The sequence below is a fragment of the Oncorhynchus tshawytscha genome, linkage group LG04 (genome assembly GCF_018296145.1).
Source record: "Oncorhynchus tshawytscha isolate Ot180627B linkage group LG04, Otsh_v2.0, whole genome shotgun sequence".
In the NCBI taxonomy this organism is placed as follows: Eukaryota; Metazoa; Chordata; class Actinopteri; order Salmoniformes; family Salmonidae; genus Oncorhynchus; species Oncorhynchus tshawytscha.
Window position 1 is genome coordinate 62,182,155 of NC_056432.1, and position 24,587 is coordinate 62,206,741.

At 46.3% G+C, this 24,587-nt stretch overlaps 1 protein-coding gene and 1 pseudogene across 3 annotated transcripts in view; one reads left to right on the forward strand and one right to left on the reverse strand.

The window, feature by feature from the left end:
• Positions 1-24,587, reverse strand: part of sbf2 (SET binding factor 2) — a 165,648-nt gene that overhangs the window by 22,125 nt on the left and 118,936 nt on the right. For all 3 annotated transcript variants that reach the window (XM_024418817.2, XM_024418815.2, XM_024418812.2), the window contains exons 17-24: positions 21,675-21,743; positions 13,913-14,083; positions 13,527-13,801; positions 12,265-12,437; positions 11,532-11,605; positions 2,650-2,845; positions 2,324-2,451; positions 851-1,026 (exon numbers count right to left, since the gene is read on the reverse strand). In XM_024418817.2, the coding sequence (XP_024274585.2) occupies positions 851-1,026; positions 2,324-2,451; positions 2,650-2,845; positions 11,532-11,605; positions 12,265-12,437; positions 13,527-13,801; positions 13,913-14,083; positions 21,675-21,743 (1,262 nt within the window). The remainder of the gene's footprint in view (positions 1-850; positions 1,027-2,323; positions 2,452-2,649; positions 2,846-11,531; positions 11,606-12,264; positions 12,438-13,526; positions 13,802-13,912; positions 14,084-21,674; positions 21,744-24,587) is intronic.
• LOC112249791 lies at positions 3,709-3,854 on the forward strand (annotated as a pseudogene).

Consider the following 24,587-nt stretch of genomic DNA (forward strand, 5'->3'; position numbering starts at 1 on the left):
GAAAGCGCTGCGTTCCAATGAGTCCCTATTCAGCTGTGAATGTACCATCAACGAGCTTACGCTTTCTACGTATTCCCCAAGGTGTCTACAGCATTGTGACGTAGTTTTACGCATTTCTGTTGAAGAATAGCCGTAGGCAGCCACATTGCGTAAGTGGTCACATGGTGGCTCCGAGAGAGATTCTCGCGTAAAATACAGAGGTAGCCATTACTCCAATCGGTCAGAGTGAAAAATGAATTGTCCCGATTTATATATTATCGAATAGATATTAGAAAAACACATTGAGGATGGATTCTAAACAACGTTTGCCATGTTTCTGTCGATATTATGGAGCTAATTTGGAATATTTTTCGGCGTTGTGGTGACCGCAATTTCCGGGCGATTTCTCAGCCAAATGTGAAGAACAAACGGAGCTATTTCGCCTACAAAAATAATATTTTGGCTGTCTACCTGGAAGTCTCGTGAGTGAAAACAACCCGAAGTTCATCAAAGGTAAACGATTTAATTTGATTGCTTTTCCGATTTCCGTGACAAGTTTGCCTGCTGCTAACAAGGCATAATGCTATGCTAGGCTATGATAAACTTACACAAATGCTTGTCTAGCGTTGGCTGTAAAGCATCTTTTGAAAATCTGAGATGACAGGGTGATTAACAAAAGGATAAGCTGTGTTCCAATATATTTCATTTTTGATTTTCATGAATAGGAATATTTATGTCCGTTGCCTTATGCTAATTAGTGTCAGATGATGATAACGGTCCCGTTCACGGGCTGGGCGTCACTACAGGTTAACAGAACATTGACGAGTTGACTGGAGTGCGTCACTGTGCGCCACTCAGAGGTGGGACTGACCTGAAACCGGTGTTCCTCTCCTTCTGTTTGGGAAGGATGAGTTGGGGAGCGGTCTGGCCTGCAGCGAAGGCAAATGTGCTGAAGATGGACTGAGGGTAGCGGATCCTCTGGACATGTTTCCTGAAGACCTCCACCATCTCTGAGCTCACCTCCTCGTCAAACGCCACCTTGATCAACTGGAGGGGACACAGGACGCATCAGGGAACCTGTGAGCTCATTGCCTCCAGATTAAACATATGGTCTTCCATGTAATGGCTGGAAAATAATAATGCATTCAAAATCGTATGCATTCATAAATCAAAATGTCTCGGCAGATATGCACATCTGTGAAGCCCCAAAAATATGACATATTTCTATTCGCATGTTGTTGTTTTCCTCGCAGGGAAGCAAATACTACTAATTGCAAATCGGAAACAGAATGTACGGAATGTTCACATATTTCACACAGACTGTCTTTCCAGAGTGAGGTCCGCTTCTCATTGACCGCCCTGACCCAGTAGTCCCTCCTCTCCCCATCCATCCCTCCCCCAACATCCCACCAGTTCCTGCCTGCTTTCCTGTGGATCCCCAGCAGCCTGCAGCTCTCAATAAAGGCCTGATAATGCACCCCAGACTTAGACACAGCCCTCTGGCCAGGCTTAGTAACACACACTCACACACTCTTGCTCGCTAACACACACACACACACACACACACACAGCCAGGCCGAGTGACCCCCTCCCCACATAAAGGCCTGTTTTATTGTCCGTGTTACTAAAAAGATAGGAATGAACCATAAAAACTTTACAGCACTACATGAATTGTGAAAGACCAAAAACATGTGCACGGTTGCCTTTTTTCCCTTCAAATCAAACTCTACATAGGTTACTCATATAACTTCCAAGAAATGTATTGATATCAGCCTGGATATAGGGCAGAGTCTGTAGCATATACATTCCTTTAATCTCTCCAAATGTCACAACTGATCAGTAATTCTGGGTTCTCTGTGAATCTGTTGTACATGTTCAGGCAATCTTACACATGGTTTGGGGCAAAAGGAGGGAACTCTCACATACTATGTTAACATCTATTTAGCATCTAAGAAATGGGACTGTGTGTACTTAATGAGAGACGAGGGAACAGTAAACATTTAGTCGCCCATGAATGCTGCAGCGCCATGTGTGACCAACACATTTCAGCTAATTACTACAGTTCCCGCCTTGGGCTAATCAGTGTAATTTTGTAAATGCCGGATCTCTATGGCTAGACGCTTCATTCACCAAAGTTATGTCAAAATCGGCCCAGTGCTGTTTGAGATATCGCGTGTGACTAACGTACGAACAAACGGAGACAGATTCACAGATCCACGAACAGAGACAGATCCCTCCACTATGAAGTCAATAATGGAAAAGCCCAAAGCATCATAATCACCTCTTTAATAATGTATCTTCATCATCATCCACATCAACAGGAGTAGCTGTGTATGTGGATTACCTGGAAGGATGCCGAGCGGAGCTGCAGTCCCTCCTGCATGTTTTGCTGCAGTTGGTTCTGGACGCTGATCTTCTTCTCTTTGGTCAAGGTGGACACTGGGAAGCTCCTGATCACTGCCTGCTCCCCCACTACTCAGACACACAGGACACCTCAACATACACTTCTATGCTATTGTATCTCATCCACACAACACATTCAAAACAGGCTTAATCTCAAATGATACCCTTTATAGTGCACAATATTGGGAAACCCAAACTGCACTATCAGCTTCTTATGGGTAATCTCAAGAGGGACAGATTTAATTAGATGCTAGCTGGATGATTTACCTAGTGGGTCGTGTGGGGAGCCCTTGAAGATGATGCGATAGGTGGTGAGGAAGAGGGCTCCCTCTGCTGGCAAGATGTGCGGTCCCCCGAGCATCCCCCCCGTTGCCTCCTCTCTGCCATCAGGGTCCAGGACCACTCTAAGACCCTCCGACACAAACTCTTCACCAGGGAGCAGAGCTGGGCGCAGGATCTTAGGCTGGGTGGGGTAGAGGATGCACATGTCAAACACACTCCACCAGAACACTGCATATACAGATACCTGCACACACACCATGTACTTAAGCATGTCAACTAGGGCTGAACCCATTTAGTCGACTGGTTGATTGTCTGATCTATAGGCTGATGGTCGACGAGATTTCCTCAGTCGAGCAGTCGCAATTTTCTTTTCTTCATGGTGCACAAGACACCTGTCGGATTCACGCCTGTCTCAGTAGACTAATTCATTGCAGAGACCACGGGGATGGCACCGTCTATCACTCTAAGACGTGATACTGAAATTGTGTATGGTTATAGTATGTAAAAAAAATAATAGTGCAACACTAATAAATCAAATATTTTAATACAAATTTGCTTTCTCCCTCATTGTATACGGTCGCTGTCCGCGGTTCTGAAACTATCTTCAGTGCAGCGTAGAATTGGTCGCCTTTCCCTATGTGCATAATAGCACATTTAACCAGCATATTGGGATTGAAAACAATGGTGGCGGAGGCAGCAGCAGCAGAGACGAGGAAACAGCCCTTGCCTTAGCCTAATTGTCTAAGAAAATTGAATAGGGGAAACCAACTTAATTAGGTCTATAATCAATAGCCTAACTTAAATGTGCCTCTTTATAAAATCATCCATATTTATCTACAGAAATAAGACAGATCTTGCTCCTGTTGCCTGTCAGTGTTTGTTTAATAGCCTACTGAGGACCAAGCCTCATGCAACAATTTTTTTAGATAAAGCAATTTCACAGGTTCGGCTGTTTTTAATCTTTGCTATACTTTAATAAAGGCTTTACCATTTTTTTTGTTAGAACAGACTGGTATTCCTTAATGTATTTTGTGTTGTTCACAGGCCGCTTCTCAGCCTTTTGGCTCAGATCAAGTGTAGTATCTGTTCTTATCCAAGCATTTCGCTACACTCGCATTAACATCTGCTAACCATGTGTATGTGACAAATAAAATTTGATTTGATTTGTTCCAAACAGGCAGAAAAATTATACTGTAATCTAACAGCACCTGTTTGTCACACACAATATGCACGTAGCTCCAGCTTCTACACCCTCCTTTTTATTGATCTCCTTATTGTTATTATTTCAATTATTATTATGACAATCATCATAATAAGTAATATCGTTGTCATTAGCGGTCTTTGTATAGTAGGCTTGTAAAGGCCTATATATGAATATACAGTATAGGCTGCTGAATCAATCAATCAATTCATTTGTTCATGCCATCACAGCATAAGATACATTCGTGCTTTGAAATGCAATCAAGCATTTTAGCATTAAAATTAAATAAAGGGAGATTTCAATAATTAGCACAAACAATAAATAAATCGCCATTCATGAATGCATGCAACTGTTTTCAGTCTGCTGTAATAAAAGGTTTTATATATATATATATATATATATGTATATATATATATATATATATATATATATATGTATATATATATATATATATATATATATAGTCTCTGGTACGCTTATTTATTTTATGTTGTTTACACTGTTCCAAATAGTCAGGAAAGATTAATATAATTTAACAGCAACTGTTTGGCACACAATGCTCAACGAAGTCAAATGTCTTCCACAGATCTGACTTCCCCTTTCCCTCCTGAGCAACCAATAAACATTTGCCCGTTTCGTGTTGCTTTTTTCACGTCCTCCTGATCCATTTTACCGTCGCGTGTTATGGTACTCAGAGTTTGTTATAACCAATTTATTGATATAATTATGATAGGTTATAGGTCAGGCACTATTGGTCACGTGCACGCGATGCATACATTTTTCATGTAAAGAGAACAAGCATTGAGGGAATAGGGAATGTTTTCCCCAAACAAATCAGAAACAAAAAAGCTGTAATTATGTTGCAGCTTCAGCACGGACAGCGCGATAAACGCTTGCTGTGCTATGGTGCCTGTTCACTGCAGCAGGGAGGAGAGAGAGAGAAAACACGCACCAGCCACACAGGCACTCACTGTCAGTTCATTTGAACACAGCATAGCCATCGGGCTTCCTTCATTCATTTGTGTCTTACTTATTTCATCAAACAGTGGGCTTCAAGCATCGGAAAAGCTCAGTACATACACAGTGCCTTTGGAAAGTATTCAAACCCCTTGACTTTTTACACATAACAGCCTTATTCTAAAATGGATTAAATAAAACATTTTTCTCAGCAATCTACACACAATACCCCATAATGATGAAGTGAAAACAGGTTTTGAAATTGTTTTGCAAATGTATAAAAAAATAAAACAGAAATGCCTTATTTACATAAGTATTCAGACCTTTTTCTATGAAACTCAAAATTGAGCTCAGGTGCATCCTGTTTCCCATTGATCATCCTTGATGTTTCTACAACTTGATTGGAGTCCACCTGTGGTAAATTCAATTGATTGGACATGATTTGGAAAGGCACACACCGGTCTATATAAAAGGTCCCACAGTTGACAGTGCATGTTTGAGCAAAAACCAAGCCATGAGGTTGAAGGAATTGTCCGTAGAGCTCAGACAGGATTGTGTCAAGGTATAGATCTGGGGAAGGGTCCCAAAACATTTCTGCAGCATTGAAGGTTCCCAAGAACCCAATGGTCTCCATCATTCTTAAATGGAAGAAGATTGGCACCACCAAGACTCTTCCTAGAGCTGGCCGCCCAGCCAAACTGGGCAAAAGGGGGAGAAGGGCCTTGGTCAGGGAGATGACCAAGAACATGATGGTCATTCTGATAGAGCTCTAAAGTTCCTCTGTGGAGATGGTTGTCCTTCTAGAATATTCTCCCATCTCTGCAGCATTCCACCAATCAGGCCTTTATGGTAGAGTGGCAAGACGGAAGCCGCTCCTCAGTAAAATGCACATGACAGTCTGCTTGAAGTTTTCCCAAAAGGCACCTAAAGACACACATGAGAAACAAGATTCTCTGGTCTGATGAAACCAAGATTGAACTCTTTGGCCTGAATGTCAAGCGTCACGTCTGGGGGAACCTGGGTGGCAGCACCATGCTGTGGGGATGTTTTCAGCAGCAGCAACTGGGAGCCTCGTTAGGATCGAAGAAAAGATGAACGGAGCAGAGAACAGAGATCCTTGATGAAAACCTGCTCCAGATGGCTCAGCACCTCAGACTGGGGCGAAGGTTCACCTTCCAACAGGACAATTACCCTAAGCACACAGCCAAGACAACACATGGGCTTCAGGACAAGTCTCTGAATGTCCTTGAGTGGCCCAGCCAGAGCCTGGACTTGAACCCAATCTAACATCTTTGGAGAGACCTGAAAATAGCTATGCAGCAACACTCCCCGTCCAACCTGAAAGAGCTTGAGGGGATCTGCAGAGAAGAATGGGAGAAACTCCCCAAATACTATTTCCCCATAATAGCTTATCAAGCAGAAATTTGCATCCTGTAGCACAAACTCAAAACGTTCTGGGACACTGAAGTCCATGGAGAATAAGAGCATCTCCTCCCAGCTGCCCACTGCACTGAGGCTAGGAAACACTCACTACCGATAAATCCACGATAATTGAGAATTTCAATCAGCATTTTTCTCCGGCTGGCCATGCTTTCCACCTGGCTACCCCTACCCTGTTCAACAGCCCTGCACTCCCCACAGCAACTCGCCCAAGCCTCCCACATTTCTCTTTCACCCAAATCCAGAGGGCGGATGTTCTTAAAGAACTGCAAAACCTGGACCCCCTACAAATCAGCCGGGCTAGACAATCTCGACCCTCTCTTTTTAAAATGATCTGCCGAAATGGTTGCAACCCCTATTACAAGCCTGTTCAACCTCTCTTTTGTATCGTCTGAGATTCTCCAAAGATTGGAAAGCTGCCGCAGTCATCCCCCTCTTCAAAGGGGAGACACTCTAGACCCAAATTGCTACAGACCTATATCTATCCTGGCCTGCCTTTCTAAGGTCTTCGAAAGCCAAGTCAACAAACCGATTACCAACCATTTCGAATCCCACCGTACCTTCTCCGCTATGCAATCTGGTTTCAGAGCTGGTCATGGGTGCATCTCAGCCACGCTCAAGGTCCTAAACGATATCATAACCGACATCGATAAGAGACATAACTGTGCCGCCATATTCATCGACCTGGCCAAGGCTTTCGACTCTGTCAATCACCACATTATTATTGGCAGAAGCAACACTCATGGTTTCTCAAATGATTGCCTCGCCTGGTTCACCACTACTTCTCTGATAGAGTTCAGTGTGCCAAATCGGAGGGCCTGTTGTCCAGACCTCTTGCAGTCTCTATGGGGGTGCCACAGGGTTCAATTCTCGGGCCGACTCTCTTCTCTGTATACATCAATGATATCGCTGCTGGTGATTCTCTGATCCACCTCTACGCAGAAGACACCATTCTGTATACTCCTGGCCCATGCCATACAACTCTCCTTCCGTGGCCTCCAACTGCTCTTAAATGCAAGTAAAACTAAACGCATGCTCTTTAACCGATCACTGCCGCACATCCAGCATCACTACTCGGTTCTGACTTAAAATATGTGGACAACTATAAATACCTAGTTGTCTGGCTAGACTGTAAACTCTCGTTCCAGACTCACATTAAGCATCTCCAATCCAAAATTAAATCTAGAATCGGCTACCTATTTCGCAACAAAGCATCCTTCATTCATTCTGCCAAACATGCCCTCGTAAAACTGACCATCCTACCGATCCTCGACTTCGGTGATGTCATCTATAAAATAGCCTTCAACACTCTACTCAACAAATTGGATGCAGTCTATCACAGTGCCATCCAGTTTGTCACCAAAGCCCCATATATTACCCACCACTGTGACCTGTACGCTCTCGTTGGTTGGTTCATACTCGTCACCAAACCCACAGGCTCCAGGTCATCAACAAGTCTCTGCTAGGTAAAGCCCTGCCTTATCTCAGCTCACTGGTCACCATAGCAGCACCCACCCGTAGTACATGCTCCAGCAGATATCTCTCACTGGTCACCCCCAAAGCCAATTCTTCCTTTGGCTGCCATTCCTTCCAGTTCTCTGCTGCCAATGACTGGAACGAACTGCAAAAATCACTGAAGCTGGAGACCCATATCTCCCTCACTAGCTTTAAGCACCAGCTGTCAGAGCAACTCAGATAACTGCACCTGTACATAGCCCATGTGTAGCCCATCCAACTACCTCATCCCCATACTGTATTTATTTATCTTGCTCCTTTGCACCCCAGTATCTCTATTTGCACATTCATCTTCTGCACATCTATTCACTCCAGTGTTTTATTGCTATATTGTAATTACTTCGCCACCATGGCCTATTTATTGCCTTACCTCCCTTATCTTACTTCATCTGCACTCACTGTATATAGATTTCTTTTTTCTACTGTATTATTGACTGCATGTTTGTTTATTCCATGTGTGACTCTGTTGTTGTTGTTGTTTGTGTCTCACTGCTTTGCTTTATCTTGGCCAGGTCGCAGTTGTAAATGAGAACTTGTTTTCAACTAGCCTACCTGGTTAAATAAAGGTGAAAAAAAATAAAATAATAACAGGTATGCCAAGCTTGTAGCGTCATACCCAAGAAGACTCGAGGCTGTAATCGCTGTCAAAGGTGTTTCAACAAAGTACAGAGTAAAGGGTCTGAATACTTATGTAAATGTGATGGCAGTTTTAATTTTTTTATATAAATTAGCAAACATTAAAAAATAAGTTTTTGCTTTGTCATTATGGGGTATTGTGTGTAGATTGAGGAAAAAAATACAATTTAATCAATTTGAGAATAGGGCTTAAACGTAACAAAATGTGGAAAAAGGGATCTGAATATCTTCAAGGCACTGTAGTTGATTTGATTCAAACACATAGGGTGTGTCTATATATAGAAAAAATACACGTTTAAAAATGTAGACCAATAGATTAGTTGAAACAGAAGACTTTCGGTCGACCAACATTTTTGTTGTCGGGGACAGCCCTAACGTCAACATATCAGTGCATTAGATAAGGATAGATATCAACACACGTCACACCTAAACAGCCGAGCATATCGAAAACAGAAATCTGTCACACACACACATCATTATCATGTCATAAAAGCAACACATCAACACACAGTGTGTTGCACACACACTCAGCATCATATAGGTGTTATACACAGCTACCTACAGTCACTGATGCTTTACCAAGAAAAACAAAGCATGTGCTCCGTGGAGACTGATCATCAGTAATACTCCAAGTCAATCATTTGGTCCTTAGGTACATGCAAGTGTATACATTTATTTACAACTACAATAATTCATTTAGTTCATTTTGATATATGCATTGAGTGTAGTCTGCGCAACATATATTTAACACAACTCTTACCCAACACTACCACAATATATTTATTTACGTGTTTCAAGAAATGCTGGAGGATCCAAAGCAAACCCCTCGTCAATGAGCACTGACAACTGCTGAACATCTGCTTTGAGGTGCTTCGTAGCAACCTGTAAATCCAAACTCCATTCCACTGTGTTGGAAGTCGGTTTCTCTTCAACTCCCCAGCAGAGCCAGGTCTGAAGCTGGTCTAAAAATGCTCTGCCTCTCTAGCTCAAACTGCAGCCAAGTTGAGCACTCTAGTGTGAGGGGGCCTAGACAGTAAATGTCAAAAGGTCATGGTTCTGTGCAGTGTTCATATCTTCCATGGGGAACAGAATGGTGTCACTGGTCCCTCAGAGCACAGCCTTTACACACAGAGGGGGAGTGGGGGGGGGTGATACATGGAACCTGAAGGGACATCCATGCTAAGGTCAAGCCAGTCCAGTGGCTGTGCAGTTGAGTTCTGGGCTAGTCTGGCCAAAAGATAAGAGGAACATGGTCCTGCTGATGTTGGATGGCTCAGGGCCAGTGTGTTAAAGGCCCCAACGGCTCCCCCAGCACCCCAATGAGGCTGCCAGCTGGAACTGTAAGTAATCACCCCTACACACAGACTAGACAACCCACCCAGCTCTGCCAGAGATATAAGCGCCAGCAACTTATCACAGTGACCCTTTCACTGCTTGTAGCTTGGAGTGCCCAAGGTACACCAGTACGTCCAGCTCCCTTAACTGATTGTTTAATCCTGACAGACCCAACAGCGCTACCTCCTCCTCCCCCTGAACCTTGGGCCAAAGCAGTAGCAGGTTCCACAGAGGCAAGGACAGCTCCAACTCCAGTCATAAATCTCTGTGCTGATGGCCCACCAGGGTCATTCCTGCGCTTGTTTACAGAGTTCACAGGATTGAATGTGCTGCTGGCAGCAGAGCTGTGTGCAACGTGGTCTCAGCTATGAATGTCAGACAAGGCCCTGCCAGACAAACATACAAATCAATTACACTGGACCTGACTGGGCCTGCAGTGTCCTGGGAATGAACCAACCAGGGGGAGAGACCTAATCAAGAGCTGGCAGTGTGATAAGGCACACAACAGCATCACTGTAAGAACCCCAGTCTGATGGCTGATGAGTGATGACCGCAACATTACTGGAATCATAGGCACTTCAGCTACAAAACACCACTTCCAGGAGAATAGGGGTTCTGACACCACTTCCAGGAGAATAGGGGTTCTGACACCACTTCCAGGAGAATAGGGGTTCTGACACCACTTCATTATTAAAGGACACAGGTTTACTTCAAAGGCACAACAAAATTACTCCATTAATGAGATTGATAACATTTTGATGACAGTTCACCGAGTTTCAAATGGTACTAATATTCATGATTGATAAACTAAATTTCTATTCAGACAGACAGAGAACTCAGTGGCCCACTGCAGGGCAGCACCTACCTTCTGAATGGGTGGCCCAGTGCAGGTCAGCACCTACCTTATGGATGGGTGGCCCAGTGCAGGTCAGCACCTACCTTCTGGATGGGTGGCCCAGTGCAGGTCAGCACCTACCTTCTGGATGGGTGGCCCAGTGCAGGTCAGCACCTACCTTCTGGATGGGTGGCCCAGTGCAGGTCAGCACCTACCTTCTGGATGGAGTGCAGGTCAGCACCTACCTTCTGGATGGGTGGCCCAGTGCAGGTCAGCACCTACCTTCTGGATGGGTGGCCCAGTGCAGGTCAGCACCTACCTTCTGGATGGGTGGCCCAGTGCAGGTCAGCACCTACCTTCTGGATGGGTGGCCCAGTGCAGGTCAGCACCTACCTTCTGGATGGGTGGCCCAGTGCAGGTCAGCACCTACCTTATGGATGGGTGGCCCAGTGCAGGTCAGCACCTACCTTATGGATGGGTGGCCCAGTGCAGGTCAGCACCTACCTTCTGGATGGGTGGCCCAGTGCAGGTCAGCACCTACCTTCTGGATGGGTGGCCCAGTGCAGGTCAGCACCTACCTTCTGGATGGGTGGCCCAGTGCAGGTCAGCACCTACCTTCTGGATGGGTGGCCCAGTGCAGGTCAGCACCTACCTTCTGGATGGGTGGCCCAGTGCAGGTCAGCACCTACCTTCTGGATGGGTGGCCCAGTGCAGGTCAACACCTAGCTTCTGGATGGGTGGCCCAGTGCAGGTCAACACCTAACTTCTGAATGGGTGGCCCAGTGCAGGTCAGCACCTACCTTCTGAATGGGTGGCCCAGTGCAGGTCAGCACCTACCTTCTGGATGGGTGGCCCAGTGCAGGTCAGCATCTACCTTCTGGATGGGTGGCCCAGTGCAGGTCAACACCTAACTTCTGAATGGGTGGCCCAGTGCCGGGCAGCACCTACCTTCTGAATGGGTGGCAGTCTCCTGCTCTCCCTGTGGACCGCCTCCAGAGTTTCCATCTGCATGGCCACGATGCCTGGGGTCAGAGGTCATGACCAGTTAGCACAATGTCATGCACACACAAAAACACATACACAAGTTACCCAACCCAGGTAAACATAAACACATGCTTGTACACCCCTAATTACAATCCCAGGAAGCCAATATTTACAGATTTGAAGGCCACCACCTACAGTGAGCTACAAAAGTATTGGGATGATACAATGACCATGAGGTTAAAGTGCAGACAGTCAGCTTTAATTTGAGGGTATTTTCATCCTTATCAGGTGAACTGTTAAATCAAGCTTGTGACTCTACAAAGTTGTTGGATGCATTTGCTGTTTGTTTTGGTTGTGTTTCAGACGATCTTGTGCCCAATATAAATTGTAAATGATGTAGTGTCATTTTTGAGTTACTTTTAATGTAAATAAGAATATAAATGTTTCTAAACACATTAATGTGGAGTCTACCATGATTACGGATAATCCTGAATCAATCGTAAATAATGATGAGTGAGAAAGTCAGACGCACAAATACAGGGTTAAGTGATAAAGCTGACAGAATTAGGACAGCGGGAGTTTGCTACTGAAGTCAGAGGTCACGGTGCTAGCTACAGCGCTCCGGGATAAAGGTGTATTGGGGTTTAATTGACGTTGTATTTGGTAGTATTGAGGTTGACTGGGGGTCATACGGTACCTGGGATCATGCTATGCAGACTCTTGATGTGGTCCTGGCTGACGCCACTCTCGGTGCACACCTTGTCAATGAAGCGGGCGATAAACCGTACCACAGAGTTGGCCACGTCGCTGTTCTCAGAGTCCTCAAAGCCGCTCTCTGTGTCAAAGCTCTCCGCCACACTGCCTGCAATACTGCAAACACACATTTAGTCAGACTTTAGTCTTCATTAATGGCATGAGAATAGAACAGGCTGCAGAGAGGGATGCTTGAAGTTTTCCCAGAGATCCACATGACGATATAGTGCGTCTGAGGTCTGTGAGCATGGCAGTCTGGCGAGAGGTCAGCTGTGATGCCAGGACCGCTCACGCGGTCTCTTGGCCACTTTTCACATGGGACGGTGATGTAACGTCCAGCGGGGTTTACAAAACACACAGATGAGATCCAGAAGTCTCTCTATGAGAAACAAAACAGGTCTGGGGCAAGAACCAAAAATAGAGAAAATAACAACCAAATAAACAGTGCCATCGCGCGCCCCCGCCCCCGCCCCCGCCCCCCCCCACTCATGAAACCAGCGGCAAAACAAGAACAAAAGGCTTCAACATTCTCCATGTAAACAACTCAAAGGGCCTAAAATCTCCAGTAATACACATCAGTGGGGACTAGCTAGGGGGCTACCGTGTAGCAGCAGTGTATACAGAAAGTGAAAGTGTTTGGAACTGGAGCTAAGGCTTTGGCAGACTCTTCTCCATTTCTGAGAAAAGGCAAACGTGCAGACTTTCTAAACTTGGTACACATCACATTACTCTTAGCACAGAGCACTGGAAATCCCAATCTTTGTTTCTTTTGGCTGAGTGGAGGTCACCCCCACAGACAGGCTGAGTGTTAACCACCCTAGCAGAGCTGAGGCTGAAACTTTAGCAGGTGATAGGACAGCCAACGGGATGGACGTGGGAGTGGGCAGGATATGGCTGAGGAGGTGCTGTACACTGATCCGTTTTAGAGGCGATCATGTACACGGTAACGTCATGTCCGCCCACACACTTATCGTTACCTTATTACAAAGTACAAGATACTCCCCAAGCAAGAGCGCTATCATCCAAGATAACAGCCTTACATTTGAGTTATTATTCCGATCAAGCGCATTTCTCTCGAGGGCCATGCGCTTCTGTGTGCTGTGCCAAAATAACTGTTGATATAGCTGTGGGGAATAGTTAGGTGTCAGATTTAACTGACTGAATATCAGTGGGGTGCAGTGAGGCGCAACTAGCTGCTCTGCTCGCCTGTTGGTGACGATGCTGTTGCTGCCACTCTCCCAGTCAGCGACGGGGTTGGCTCTGAGCAGCTTGTTCTTGCTGGTGTCCAGGGGGACCAGCAGGTAGACCAGGAGGCTGGCGTAGTGGATGGCCTGGCTGAACACTGTGCTCTCCTCGTTCTTCACCAGCTCCTGCTGCTTCTCCTTGCTGAGGCAGGGCCAGGCGCGCAGCTGCTCCGCCGCCAGGTCCATGGCCGTGCGCTCCAAGGCGCTGGGGGCCACCGGGGGCAGGGGACCTTGCTCCTGAGGGGAGAGAAAGATATGTGCTCGTTAAGTGCCATTCTGTAAACGGGGCTAAAAAAAGGTGATAGAAAAACAACCATTATTTGGCTTTGAAACCTCTCATTTGTTTACCTTTAACCTGGCAGTGATTCCTAGTTTGTCTTCAGGGGCAGTGAGGTACAGGGCTCGGATCTGGTTCTGGACCTCACTGTAGAACGTGGCCTCCCAGAACTGCTGATTGGTCCAAATAGGATGGTCCTGGACACAGGTGTAGGCAAACTGGCTCACGCCAGCCGGTAATTTCTGCAGACACGAGGGAATATTTTGACAGTAAGAGGCTGAGGAGTAGACGCTTTCAACAGCTTACACTGAAGCGCTGACCAGCCAAACATTCAGACCTGCTGACTGTCTGCTTTTGACTGAACGTACAAGAGAGTAGTTTGGGCTCAACATCTCACAACTCGTGAAACTAACTGGGCTGTGGTGAGCATAGCTTGTAAAGACGACCATTAAAACCTGGGTGGAAATAGGAAAATAATCCAAAGCTGCCAAAGGTTTCAAGTACAATCAATCATTTCTCGAGGGCTGTAAGTTTTCAACACATACAACACCACACCAAGACCGTCACTCTCCTGCCCTCACTCTGGATGAGTACTAAAAACAGGGCCCTGCTGTTTTTCCACGGTATGAAAAGTGAAGTGAAGCACCTGTTTGCCCCCAGCACCTAGAGAGAACATGCAGCTCTGCTAAAGCCATGAAGACGGTTCCTATGTCCCGATATAAACACATGAATGTTGGGCAACAGCTAAGGCACCTATTAGTCCCGGACCCAAGAACACAGAGTGCCGACACGTAATACATTAACATCCTCACACCCACCTCTATGTTCCCCTCCTCCCCCCTGGCAGAGTCTGAAGGCCATGTGTCTTCCTTGAGAGACGCTCAAGCTTCTTATTAGATTAGCTTCTGATTTCTTCCTTCGGAGCCTGACACAATACAACACGGCGCTGTTCATTATCGTCTTGGTTCTCCCTGAATGACCAGCGGCAGTGGGGCTACCGTAGTTACCAGAGGCTGCAGAACTAAAATGGCTACAGTCCCGGCACCTTGCCGAGGCTTACCCGAGGGCAGGGGTTCGAGCACAGAGCTCTGGGGGAGTGAGAGAGTCGTGTGCGGAAGTTCAAAGGTCAGACTGGGGCTGGAAGTGATTCCAGTATACGTTGGCCTGTGTATCTCATCTCTCCAGTGAGGTTTGAAGGCCGTTGGAGGGCAGCAGTAGACCGCCTGCTCAGCTCCCTCCCTGCTCAGGACAGCCCTACACCTTGAGTAGTATCCCTCTGATGTAAATGATAAATCCACTACTAAGCCTCCTCTCCAAACCACTGTCATAAAGACATAATTCACCTCCAAAATGTAAGCAGTCAGAGCGCAGCTTTATATCGTTAAGGAAGTATGGGGGATGACGCCAATGTCAAAGCTCGTACGGATAGTTTCATTTCCCCGGGAATGTTTTATACACATTACATCTTCACAGGAAGGCTGTGTCTTATGCTAGGTCTCAGCCATTTACAGGGAGCAGGGAGAGCAGGGAGCTGGTCTAACAACCCTCTGTCAGAGACAAATCTGACACAGCCACAAACTGTGGCGCTAATAGACTTACAGATTACCTGATTGGATTAACGAGTCTAGACTAAATGTACAGTGTTAAAGGATGGAAATTAATGAACCGTGGCCATTCATGGAACAGTGACCAATATGAAAAACAAGAACAGTAGACGCTTTAATGCAGCTGTTATTCTGGGGACCTGCACCAGAGAACAATATTTACAATATTAGTCATCATGCTCTCATGTCATATGGTGTGTGGGTCTTGCAGCACATTGAGTGGAGGTGTGTGTGTCCTCTCCTGTTAAAAACACAGCCTGCTCAGTTGTCTGGAGGTCAGGTTGACCACGGCCGGTTGGCTCTCCCTGCTCTGATAGCAGAGGGGAATCAGGGTCTAGGCTGCAGTCAGAACCTACTACACAGTGCAGAGGGACAAGAGAAGACAGATGGAGGGATGGAGGTAGATGACCATCAAAAGAGACCCATATGAATGCTCCACTTGCCAAATGCAGGAAAACAAGCAGAGAGAGACAGAGAGAGAGATAGACAGAGCCCAGAGAGAGCCCAGAGAGAGCCCAGAGAGAGCCCAGAGACCGAATAAGATGTCAAGGTCTGGCTAGGGGATCCCTGGATGATGATGTTCAGGTTTATTACACGACTTGAAGGAAAAGGTGGTAACTCTTCAATATTACAGTATTGCCCATATAGCTAGATAGACAGTGAGAGGGAGAGAGACATATACAGAGAGACAGCTCAGGGTGTGTTCATCAGCTCTAAAAAAGGGAGATACGATGTCTCATAGCGCTGATGGTTGACCTGTACTTATCTGGACACTGGAGGAAAAGTGCCGTGTTTGATCCGTGACCAGCCTTGGGCAACAAAATCGTGGCTGTAATGGCTGTTTTGGAGGAAATCACTTGGCGTCCAGGGGTATAAAAATAGACATTCCTTTAGAAGTCCTTTGTGACAGAGACACTGGGGAAAGAAAATAACCCGACTTGGACCAATCAAGCTTTATAGATTTATTCCCCATTAATCCCTATTGTGTCATTGGAGTTATTTGCATTCTGTAGCACTAAAGACGTCGCCATCCAAACAATGTATTTACACAGATGTCCGAGTCAAGCAAACAGAGGAGACATGTGGAAAAGCGTGGAACAAACAAGTCCATCATGCCGTAAGTATTCATGCGGGATGTACTGTTAACATAAATGGTCTACAATGCAGAGTAAACAGAGACGAGTCCAGCTCTAGACGTCTCACAGGGACACAAAGGTCACGACGTAAATCATCCGTTCTCCCCAGGACCAAACGTAAAACAGCTCGACAGCGAAAACCTTCCAATCTCTCCACGCATAAACTGGGGCAGAAATGATTTAAAGAGTCCAATGGTTTTCTGTGTTGAGTCCAGAATCATGTTTGGGCTGCTGGTGCATCCAATTGAAATGAAACCTCAAAGAGCCAAGAGGTAGGCAGATCTCTACTCTTGGTCTACATTCAATTGCAAGAATAAAAACATGATAAACATGTGAGTTTATTAAAAAGGGCACAATAACACCGAATCAAACAGTGCTGACGCTTGTAGTAAGATGCGGTTTATCAGAAGTAATATATTTCCTAGGAATTCAGAAACATTTATACAGAACAATTCAACAACCCGTGAGTGCTAACTGAGATATGGCCTGTACAAAGGTTGCATGCAGTTTAGGTAAACTACTTACTGAGCCCAAGAGAGCACGCCAACCCAGTTCAACCCAGAAGCTTCTGTCAAACACAGTTCAACCTGTTGGCTGCATTATGACGACATCACCAGACATATAGCCCTCTAAAGTAAGTAACATATGTTGTTCCAAGAGTGGTTAGTTTCGCAGACCTCACTGTGCAGCCTGCCAGACAGACCGAGGGAAGGAAGGGGCAGAATATAGGTCAATGAAAGGCGGCTCTTCAGTTTGAACATTTGCCCAAAACACAAACCAAAACACACACAATGTCTCTCGCACAAACACTGTGGGAGCGGGCACATTGCTGGGAAGCTTCCCACATTCTGTAGTGAGGAGAGGTTGGGCAGCAGCACTGTGGGCTGAAGACAGTCCACTGGGGAGGGTCCAGACTAGCCAAACACTGTGGGAGTGGGCACATTGCTGGGAAGCTTCCCACACTCTGTAGTGAGGAGAGGTTGGGCAGCAGCACTGTGGGCTGAAGACAGTCCACTGGGGAGGGTCCAGACTAGCCAAACACTGTGGGAGTGGGCACATTGCTGGGAAGCTTCCCACATTCTGTAGTGAGGAGAGGTTGGGCAGCAGCACTGTGGGCTGAAGACAGTCCACTGGGGAGGGTCCAGACTAGCCAAACACTGTGGGAGCGGGCACATTGCTGGGAAGCTTCCCACACTCTGTAGTGAGGAGAGGTTGGGCAGCAGCACTGTGGGCTGAAGACAGTCCACTGTGGAGGGAACAGACTAGCCAAACACTGTGGGAGTGGGCACATTGCTGGGAAGCTTCCCACATTCTGTAGTGAGGAGAGGTTGGGCAGCAGCACTGTGGGCTGAAGACAGTCCACTGTGGAGGGAACAGACTAGCCAAACACTGTGGGAGTGGGCACATTGCTGGGAAGCTTCCCACATTCTGTAGTGAGGAGAGGTTGGGCAGCAGCACTGTGGGCTGAAGACAGTCCACTGTGGAGGGAACAGACTAGTCAAACACTGTGGGAGCGGGCACATTGCTGGGAAGCTTCCCACATTCTGTAGTGAGGAGAGGTTGGGCAGCAGCACTGTGGGCTGAAGACAGTCCACTGTGGAGCAGACTAGCCAAACACTGTGGGAGCACATTGCTGGGAAGCTTCCCACTGTAGTGAGGAGAGGTTGGGCAGCAGCACTGTGGGCTGAAGACAGTCACTGTGGAGGGAACAGACTGCCAAACACTGTGGGAGCGGGCACATTGCTGGGAAGCTTCCCACATTCTGTAGTGAGGAGAGGTTGGGCAGCAGCACTGTGGGCTGAAGACAGTCCACTGTGGAGGGAACAGACTAGCCAAACACTGTGGGAGCGGGCACATTGCTGGGAAGCTTCCCACATTCTGTAGTGAGGAGAGGTTGGGCAGCAGCACTGTGGGCTGAAGACAGTCCACTGGGGAGGGAACAGACTAGCCAGGCTACAGACTAGCCAGGCTAAAGCTAAGAGAAAAAAGACCACCGTGACAGGACAGCCCATATTAATCCGATTAAATTGAGAAAAACCTCATAAGGCTTTCATGAATTGTCACTCTACCTTAAGACTTAGGGGATTTACTATAAATATTATACTGTAAAAGGGTCATTTTAATTTAGAGTGTTTCTGGGGGCAGCCTTCCGATGGGGGCATTGTAGTGATTGAAGGCATTACATACTGTGGTGAAAAAACCCCGGATGTGAAGCCCTAACCAAATTTCTTCCAGACCCGATCCCCACTTCTCATTGTAGTTACTGCAGGCAGCAGAGGTTGATGGATTGAGAGGCTCTGTGGAAGATGTCAATGAGGAGTGATGGATAACAGTTACAGGTGAAGCAGCGGTTTTAATAGGAAAGGGCCTTAAGCCAACTGACCTCGTTGAGAGGGGCTGAGGGAATGTAGAACTTCCCGATAAGGTGATTTATACTCCCGGGGGCTGAGCATGAGGACTGGCTGTAAAAAAAACAACGATACAGTAACCAGCAAGGCGGTTGTCGTCAATGGCACGTGCTACCGTACGGCATGTATTGTGTTGATCCCGCCTTGCCACTGCAAGACAGTATAATATGTACAATTCACTATTTACACGGATGGAATTACACCTTTTAAGGAAAGCAATAGGCCTGCTCTTGTAAAGTCATCTACATGAGAAACTCAAAATAAGTACTTGTTTATAATGAAACTATGCAGCAAATTCACGAGGCAAGCCTGGACTACTGTGGTTACGTAAAAGGTGTAAAAAAGTAGCCTAATCACTCAAAGCCCCTTGAGCACTGATTAACTACGTCTTTCCATGGAGATTACAGACAGGTTGTGTGTGTGTGTGTGTGAATTCCGCTGTCCAAATGCCTTTCCGGGATACCTCTGGCCCAGTTTGAACTACCATTGTATAACAGGTTCTCCCTACCCTGGCATGACCCACAGGTAGACACCTATCGGATCAGCTTCACCTTCTAGGAAATCTAAATGGGATCCACCGACAGCAGGTTGTCTTAACTTGAGGGCAGGGCGCTGTTGTAGTAAGGTTGGAGGGCTTAGCAGTTTAGTACTGAAGTTAGGAGTACTTGGATGCAGATGTGCAACATGTGCAACATGATGAATGAAATCAGAGCTAATCTTCCATGAAAAGGTACGCAAATAATCTTGACCACAAGACCCGTGTCAAAACCATTCCATGGCAAAGAAACAAACGGTTCTGGTTGAAATTCTCTCTTTTTGGCTTTGTAACACAACACATGTACCACTGAAAGAATATTGGACATTTCATTTAGTTATTTTGTCACCTTTTTGTCACGATTGTCACCTGGATACAGAGAGCATACACTCCTTCTGTTCCCTTTCTCTCAACCAACGATTCTACAAATGGTTCTCTCAGCAGTGTCCTACAGTAGACTGTCATGGTCCTCTACTACAGCGTGGCGTAAACCCAACACTCCACTAGCTGCTTCATCTGCTGCCAAGCATGCTTTGAACAGCCCCATAACAGTCAGTGTGGTAAAGTCAAAGACTTTGGGGAAATGTGGCAGGATGGGGGGGAGAGTAAAGCAGGCCAACAGACATTTTGCAAAAGCATGTAATTGACTATCGTGCGATGCTGAGATTATCCCGAGAATCTCTGTGGAACGTTGTGAACCATCACAAGGTGCTCTGTTTTTTGGGGATATGTTGTTTTTCCAGCTTTTTCATGGCATTTTTTTTTTCATGGCGTTTTTTTGTGGGATATGTTGTTTTTCCAGCTTTTTCATGGCGTTTTTCGATTACAGAGATTACACAATATGGACCGTGGTGGATTCCTGTGCTCTTGCCTTTCGCCATTTGCGTGACCACACACTGGACTCTACAGTTAATGCCATTCCTTTGGAAATCTGGGAGAAATCTGTTGCGTTCTGGAGCTCACGATATCATTCCTTCTCATTCCTCCCGTGCCAGAAACTGCTCCGTTGAGAATGAGATGCCTCTCAGGATTCGTGTCGCTTTCTGAAAACCTGGTGATAAAAGTCCTTTAACGTAATCCTTTAATCAGATTGTATGGTTACGTAAAATGAGGAAATAGGAAAAGAAACGACAGAAAATCCAATGCATTTGGGCAATGGCTTTCAGATGTCTTAATGAAGAGGCAGAAAGCTGGAGCATAGGGTCACAGTGTTGTGTTGACAACTTGACGGTCACAGAGAGATACTGTTACTCCATTACAGCAACAAACCAAACTATGGACAATGTGGTGTAGTGGGCTCTGTGACCTCAGGTTGTGTACAGAAACAACTCTGCTCTCACCCCCATTACATAGCAGGTCACACCGTACACCTGTATCAACAAACAGAGTCAATTCCCTTGGTTTTAGTTAGATAATTGACTGTGTGTACATTTCCAATGCCACTGTGGTCTGATAGAATGGATAACCTGGCTGGGAAACAGAGAGAGCAGGCTTATCACAGAGCGTTACATCAGTCCTGTAAAAACAGTGTCATACACAATGGCAGAGAGTGGGCGAGGTCGAAATTCTGTCTCTTACGGTCTGTACCCAATGCAGGGCAACAGCCCACAGTTGTGTCTGTCGCCGTGGCAACAGCAGAGCGGTGGGGACATTTGTCGTGCGTGCCGCAGCAACCAAGTTTGATCACGGGAGGTTGGAAACCACAAACCACAGCGGCCCTCTGGGATTTGGTGTGAAGTACAGTTCTCACCCCCTTTATCCTAATGTGGCTCGTCTGAGACCAGCGGGACACTCCTCTGTCCCCGCCCCTGTCCCAGAGCTGCATGGTCAGAGGCCTGGGAAGTCTCTTGTCCTGCCTGGAACACAGCTCCTGACATGAGGTCAGAGCATGCTGCATGCACCAGAGGCAACCTTCAGAACAGGACCAGCGCCAGGACAGCTGGGATATCACACCCTATCCCTTTTCTATTATTGCCCCCCGTTATAAATACCCTCCATTAGGACGGCCAGCTTGCTGTGAATGCCAGGCCGTCCTGCCCTTGATTGAGCAATATAATCAAAAGGACCTGCTGGCTGACTCTCTATCCGCTCTGTCTGTGTGAGAGAGGAGAAGAGCTCTGTGGAATGGAATCTCCCAGTCAGTCACTCACCCGGTAAAAGGCCGTCGTCAGGGGCAGCAGGGCGGAGGCGACCGTGTACTCTTCAGAGCTGGAGCAGTCCTGTGGGTCACACAACAGGGGAGAGGGGAGGTCAGGACACAGCATGATAATGTTACAGAAGCAGGTCGGGCCTCCAAGTACACCTGTTATATCACTATGGATCAATAAGGTCTGGGCAGCGCACCTCTCATTAAACACATTACGTACGAGCAAAACCTGATGTCATTTTTGCAAACAACTAATAATAATTGAAGTAATTGAATTTGTTGGTCATTTCATGTTGTGCATTCCTGCTCCAGATTACATCCCAGAGTTTCTGGGATCAACATCTACAAACACATTGAATAAAACCATGAAATTGTGTTGCATAAAATCACAAATTGTCTTGGCTTTAAAATGCAACATCCATTAGTCAAGCACCATGATGATTCCCCCCAAAAACAGACATTAAATTTGTTTTAACAGCTAGAGCCCAGCTGACAATTTTTTCTCCCATTTTTATACCACTCACAGAATGCATCTGTACTGGGGTCTATTTGAAATAAAATAAGTTGTATTCAATAGAGCATTAGAGATAAGCACGGCATTCCGGAAGATAGTACAATACATCCAGTAGAACTGGGGACTTAAGGGCCAAAATAAAATGGCTCATATTGAAAACAGAGAGACTGGATGGGAAAAGGAGAAAATCTGAAAAGGACCCAATTCGGACCCAAAAGAGCTCCACACACAGGAAATTGGTACTTATCTCCATGAGCTTTGTGGGGATTTATTTGTTCAACTGGGAAAATGAGAATGGTCGCCGGAAACTTGATTTAAGTCCATGTCAAAACAGCAGAGCTGATCCTGATCTGGTGCTGTGTCTCATAACCCTCACAGGGACCCCAAGGGCAGGATACGTCGTAAATCACACACACACACACAAAACACATCTGCATTCACAACCAATCTTTCATACACATACAAACACACACTTCATAACCAAGCACGCATTCAACAAACTTTGCATTTTCACAAAGACGCACACCACCTCACACACACGATCAGAGCCTCTCATTTTGGCAAGAGAGGGGGGTAAAAGGATTGTGACAGGAATGCTGGACTTGCCAATAGTGGAGATGGGGCCTTTTGAATAAACCCCCCATTCCCTCATACCTTCCCAAAAAACTGAGGAATGTACAGAGAGGAGACAAATGCAAAACACACGGTCTTCAGCTAAACATGAAAGCCTGGCCCCCCATGAACGGAGCGATATACTTTGTTTTCCCCTTGCAGTTGGTTTTCAGTTATTTTGGGTTGCGGTTGAACGCTCCAGTTTGGAGAGCCACCAAATCTTTGTTTACCGGCATCCCTGACAATGCTGCAGGTCACAGAGGTTCAAAGAACCCAGCGAAAACTCTCCAAATAACCCCAGGAGCAGAAGTGCAAGGGCAGAAAAATGGAAACATTTAACAGAGACGTCGTTATTCAGACAAAAAGACCACAAGGTCAGAGGAGCCAAGTCTGGGCTAACATTTGATAAAGCATCGTTCTAATTCATCTTTCCAAAACACTGTACTGTAACGCCTTGAGTCGAGCTTGTCAACATCAAAAGGCAGAAGAATTGATTCAGAGCATGAAGAAGAGTCATAAGACCAAGCCGTGCTCTGCTATCTGTAAAAAAAACAGACCCAGTGTACATGTTCATATGTCATTCTGGCACAATCCCGTTTACTTTAGGCAACCTCAGTATCATCTACAAACAGGGCCGCGCTGTAATCTGACAGAAGAGGGAAAGTGATGTTCTTCAAGTGCCAAGTTTAGGGAAGACATGAGGTCTTAGAAGCAGCTATCCAGGTTGGCGCCATGATTTACTGTAGTGTAGAACTTCCTAGGCCAATAGGTCACAGCAAGCCATACTGAGAGTATAAAGACGCCCAACTACAGTGAGGCTGAATAACTGAAAGGCGGCAAGGCGTGAGGGAGACCCTGATGCTGCTGATCTATGTAGGCTCTACTGCATGTGCTTGGAGTTATCCCTGGTTCACCAGCAGCACATATGCCTGTTTACATTGAGACAGAGGAATGCTGCCGTTTATGATTCGGGACACTGCAGTCGCCGCAGAGCCCAGCGCATACGAGCACATGCAAGTGTGCAGGGGTAGGGCGCGTGTATAAAATGTATGTGCTTAAGCGCATCTGTGTACAGAAGGGTGAGGAGAGCAACGTGCTCCCATGCAGCTCAGCTTAGGAAGGAGGAAGCCATCTCCCCTCCTCTTTTCTCCATCTCTTTCATTCTCTCTCAAGGCTGTGGTTCACGGATGACTCATGATGTTTTGCCCCTGATAAACACGTAGGCCTATACTCAGCAAACAAAGACCCTGGACCGGCACGTTTAACATGGCCCCATGACAGGAAGTGAGCAGAGAGCAGCTTCCTGCAGACTCCAGACACCTCTCCCTCAGCGCTTTCCAGGAACCATCCGACTGAGACAGGCATTTAAAAGCATAGAAGGGGAGCTGGAGGAGGCTTTTATGAGGCTGCTGTGCTGTGGTATTATTCATACTCACTGGGTCAGAAACCATAGAGCATGAGCCATACTCACTCATAAGCTGACTCATTGACAAACAAGCACAATACTGAGTACAGCCGTGCACACAGACACATATACTACAAACTTTGGTACACTAATCAAATTGAATGTCAGAAGCATGGAATAAAATCACTTCACTTCCTGGCCTGTACTGTGTTCCCTGGCTATGTTAACCTGGTCCTGCTGGCTGACATCCAAGGGGAATGGCTTTATCTGTACATGATAACGATGCTCGTGAGAACTTCCCAGTGCAGTCGTTATGTTAGCCTGTCCAACCAGTCCAGAGACATGACCGATCTACAACCAAGCAGAGCAGAGTGAGAGCTTTTCAC